This window comes from Nestor notabilis, unplaced genomic scaffold, assembly GCF_000696875.1.
Source record: "Nestor notabilis isolate BGI_N333 unplaced genomic scaffold, ASM69687v1 scaffold29768, whole genome shotgun sequence".
Lineage (NCBI taxonomy): Eukaryota > Metazoa > Chordata > Aves > Psittaciformes > Psittacidae > Nestor > Nestor notabilis.
Genome location: NW_009941103.1, coordinates 1 through 5,101, shown reverse-complemented (window position 1 = coordinate 5,101; position 5,101 = coordinate 1). Strand labels below are relative to the sequence as shown.

At 41.5% G+C, this 5,101-nt stretch overlaps 1 protein-coding gene across 1 annotated transcript; it reads left to right on the top strand.

Annotated features, from left to right (window-relative positions):
- The first annotated feature begins 1,198 nt into the window (after nt 1–1,198).
- ZBTB2 (zinc finger and BTB domain containing 2) lies at nt 1,199–5,097 on the top strand. The gene is given in 3 exon segments (XM_010020709.1): nt 1,199–1,481; nt 3,017–3,754; nt 3,756–5,097. Coding segments are annotated over 3 exon segments (1,551 nt in total). The 5' UTR covers nt 1,199–1,275; the 3' UTR covers nt 4,363–5,097.
- The last annotated feature ends 4 nt before the right edge of the window (nt 5,098–5,101 follow it).

Genomic DNA, 5,101 nt, shown 5'->3' with positions numbered 1-5,101 from the left:
TGATAATCTGCTTTTGAGCCACTTGCCCTAGTTTCATCTTTCTTTTCATCTGTTTCTTTTCCCCATCTTTCATCTTTCTTTTCTGTTCATAGAGCTTCTGCACTGCTGTGGGCAAAACATGCCCAGAAATTTTGTTGACTTCTCATACCATTTTACATGGCTGTACACACAGACCTACATTACTTCATACTTGTACTTTTCCTGCTCAAAACTCTTACCTGTTTTGGTTAAGTTTGTATCCACTTGTTATCTTACTAGCCCTATATTCATCCATCCAACCATACACAACTGTCCTAATGTGTTTCCCTGTCTATTTTTTCCCCCAAAGTTACCAATTCTTGCTTCCCAGGCTGCTGTTGAATCGTTGAGGAAAAAGTTCATAGCTCTTAGGTAGGTCTTTCAGGGTGGGCTCCAGCTGCTGGTACAAGGAAGGGCAGGAAGTGTCAGGGGCTGTGGAAGCCCTATTGAGGGGGGCTGAGGTTGGTGCTACGTTTCACTGTTGTGCCGACAGCCAGGGATGGACAGAACTGCACCTCTCCTTACAAAATGCTGTTGCAGCTAGCTGATCCAAATAGATAAATAAATAGTTACTGGGTGAAAAGATTCGCCCCTCCTGTTCTGATACTAGAGAAGGCTTACCAGTACCTAGAAAGAATTCATTGTTTCAGCCTGGAAAGACACAGGGATGTACCTGGTATTTACCAGGAGAGGGCGTAACCATCAGAAATAGTTAATTATTTAACGTTGGGTTTGGATTCAGCTGGATGGACACATTGCTTTAGGTAAAAGATATACAGACACACTGAAAATTCAGGTTAAAAGTATCCAACTTGTCTTTTAGTGGCTTCTGCTCGTGTCTCTTCCGTGCAGTTAGGTGAACACAGCTGATGCCGGAAGGGAAATTTATTTTTCCTGTTTGAACAGTCAAGTGGCAGCCAAAATACTTTGTCCTTCCCATTACAAATAGGTGGTTTTACTACTTTCTGATATTTCTTCCTCTCCTTTAGCTATTTTTATTTCTATATCCAAGCTCCCCCATGCCTTTTCAGCACTCTTAGTCCTGGCTCTCCTTTGCTTTTTAAGCCTCGGCAAACTGCTTGCACCTTTGTGAATCACATCGGTCATTGTGAAACAGAGATCCTTGCCTGCGTGTATGATATCTTTATACAGTTGCTTGAGATTAAGAGGTGTTACTAGAGCATGACGTACAGATATTAGAGGAAAATACCTGTTAAGAGACAGCTACAGTTGCATCTGTGCATCTACTGTTTTTACATGGAAGTCATTTGCTTTTCAGAGTGTAAAAAAATGGATTTGGCCAACCACGGACTTATTCTGCTGCAGCAGCTAAACGCTCAGAGAGAGTTCGGTTTCCTGTGTGACTGCACAGTGGCCATTGGTGATGTCTACTTCAAGGCACACAAATCAGTCCTTGCTTCTTTTTCCAACTACTTCAAGATGTTGTTTGTTCATCAAACCAGGTAACTGTAAAAAGGTTCACTGTTCTAAGGGTGTTAAGTTAGCTAAGCTAAGGAGGTCTAGCAACATTTTGAAACCTGAAAATGTTCTTTTTGCTTCTTGCAATGACATGAAGAATATGGAATCCAGGCTTACCTGCAAAATAGAATCTCACTTTAAAATGTGTTAAACTGTGATACATTAACACTACTATTAAAATTTAGCACAAGTTCTTTATCCTTAAAAAAAAGCATAGAATTCCTAGAATTGAATATTTAAAGCATCTTGTCTTCATTCTTACGCTTTCCTTCCCCCACTCTCTATCCTCTAGTCTATCTTGGGACTATTCTTGACATTTATGTAACGAAAGCATAAGACTGTTTTAAAGATTGTTCGGTCTTTTCCCCAAATATTTGGACTATCTCAAAAAGTTTGTTAACTGAGTGAAACTCTTAACTCTTTGGCTTGGTAACCTACTGTGGTTAAGAGTATTGAGACCACCGCGTGGATTCATGACCATTCCTGAATTTCTGTCGTTTACTTAATGTTTGTTTAATACAAGAGCTGCAAATAACTCTGAAAACCAGCAAGAATCCCAGCTCCTCTCCTGGTAGCCAAGTGGCCTAACCAAGGTGTTCCTGATTTTCTTTCTTCTGTGAACCTTGCCTCTCTTTCTGCACAGAGATCCAGCTTCAGCTGGAGGAGTGGTGGGCATTTCAGAAAGCTGATGCACAGGGCATGCTCTCAGCTGGAGGATGGTGGTGCTTTCAGTCCTGTTAGGCTGAAGAGGGCATGGCAGCCAAAGCGTCTCCCTTTGCTGAGTGCTGTAACCAAGAGACTGTGACCTGACCAGGTGTACCGCTGGTGCTGCCGTTTCTTCTCTGATCAAGGGAAGAAGCTACTGTTCTGCTTTGCAAGGAGCCTGGCCTCCACGGGTTAGATGTGCTCAGGCTGTACCAATTGCATCAGATCCTCAGGGGATTCCCATTCTGTCCTGTGCGGTTTCTGGATCGTAATACAGTTGAGACAAGGTGATACACACATTTGCAGAACTCTAACTGTGAACGCTTAGTAAGACATAGAAGCCAAACAGGCAAGTGCTCAATGAATTTTAGGTGTTTTCAGGGCTAAGTATTGAGAAAAGCTTAATTGATTGTGAATTTAGAGTCCAGTGCTAGCAGATTTTAATTTAGCTACAGATGCGTTTGAATCCAACCAAAATAAGGGGAAAAGTATCACTGCAATTTACAAAATATATTAATGTGTGACAACAAATCTGTAATGTAACAGCAATTTAGAAAGGAGCAGACTGCAATGGGACAGCTTTTCCTTTCAAGCCAGTTGCTTTTATGAGGGGAAAAAAAAAGTCATCTTTCAACTGGCCAGTAAGATTAGCTCTTCTACCTTAAAGCATTTCTCTGTATTTATTGCAGATTCTGCCTTTTGAATTTAAGTAGATGCCTCTGATTTTTACCAATGCTGGAATAACCTAGATCTGGTAAAAAAAAAAAAAAAAGTTTTCCTTATCTCTTATTGATCATTCTGTTTCTCCTTTCAGTGAATGTGTACGCTTGAAAGCAACCGACATACAGCCAGATATCTTCAGTTATCTCTTGCACTTGATGTACACGGGGAAGATGGCACCGCAACTTATTGACCCAGTTCGACTAGAACAGGGAATAAAGTTTCTGCATGCATATCCACTAATTCAAGAGGCCAGCCTTGCAAGTCAGGGAACTTTTTCTCACCCGGATCAAGTTTTTCCATTAGCATCTTCATTATATGGCATTCAGATTGCAGATCACCAGATAAGACATCCCACTAAGGTTTCATCAGCGACTGACAAACTCGGGCGAGAACCAAGGCCACAGACGTCACGAATGAACCAGGAGCAGGTTTCCGAAGGCTCGCAGCTCTCACAGTTAGCTACAAATCTGCCACAAGTGACCCGGACGAATATGTCTGCTTCCGACCCATTGCCATCTTCTTTATCTCCAGAATTGGTATCTGCTGCTGGTAACAATTCACCCTCAGGAGAAGAGGCCAACATGGAAGCATCTTCTTCAGATGAACAGCCTGCCTCACTCACAATAGCACATGTCAAGCCAAGCATTATGAAAAGGAACGGAAGCTTCCCGAAATACTATGCCTGCCACCTCTGCGGTCGCCGGTTTAATCTGCGAAGCAGTTTGCGTGAGCACCTGCAGATCCACACAGGAGTTCCCTTCACGTCTAACCAGCAGGGAGAAAGTAATATGTCTTTGTCTCTCTGTAATAACACAGGTGATAAAGATGCATGGAATGATCAGTGACAGCGAGCTGCAGCAGATCTCAGATTCCCCAATAATTGATGGGCAGCAGCAGTCAGAGACACCGCCCCCCTCTGATATCGCAGACATAGACAACTTGGAGCAGGCAGATCAAGAGAGGGAAGTAAAAAGACGGAAATATGAATGTTCCATCTGTGGTCGCAAATTTATCCAGAAAAGCCACTGGAGGGAGCACATGTACATACACACTGGCAAGCCCTTCAAGTGCAGCACTTGTGACAAAAGCTTTTGTAGGGCTAACCAGGCTGCCAGACACGTGTGCCTAAACCAGAGCATGGACACGTACACCATGGTGGACAAACAGACTCTGGAACTCTGTACTTTTGAGGAAGGCAGTCAAATGGACAACATGCTAGTACAGACCAACAAGCCCTACAAATGTAACTTGTGTGACAAAACATTTTCCACTCCCAATGAAGTAGTCAAACATTCGTGCCAAAATCAAAACTCTGTCTTTACACTAGAAGAAGATCGCTCCATTCTGCTAGGTGGTGGGGACACAGAAGCCACAGAGACTGATAATGCAGTGTTAGCCTCCATCAAAAAGGAGCAGGAAGCAGTGTTGTTAGACTGAATGTGAAACCTGTATCAATTTTTTAAAGTTTCTTTACTCATTTTTTATTAAATCAATTTTTTCCTCCCCCCACCTCTTACCTCACATACCCCTGCCATCTTTTCCACCTGCCTCCTTCCCACCCTTTGTCTTCAGCAACCAGAACTGTACTGGCACGTTAGGAAATTGGACTTTGCCTCTCCCGCCAAAACAAACAAAAAGCTATTGCGTCAAACCACAACATAATTGATTTTAATACAAAGGAACATGTGAAAAAATAATCCAGCTAACTATGTTGATAGTATTAGTTAATCCAAATTTAATAGATTTTAAACAAAATTTAGATTGCTTAAAAGTGTATTTAGATACAATGATGAGCGTAATGAGAAACAGAGTATCAGTTTGGTAAGCAAAGAAAAAAATAAATATATATTTATATTAGTTTCCCTGGTAAAAGGCATTCTGAGATCTGGCAGATTAAAACGCCATGCTTTTTAGAAGTCCATGTGCAAGTTGGTTAAGGTTATAACTTAAAACCCTCAGAACTTTTCTCAGTGAAATGTAGAAATCTCTGTTCATTGAGTTAAAAAGAGCTGAGGGTGTCGGGTTTCTATTAGCCTTATGTTTTCCTTCAAGTATGCCTTTGGGTATCTGTTTCAGATAGCATCATTGAGTCAAGCAAAGTAGTTACTTGGTCAAATTTTGACTTAAGTAGCTGAAATAATAATGTGATGGCAATCTTTATATATATATATAAAAA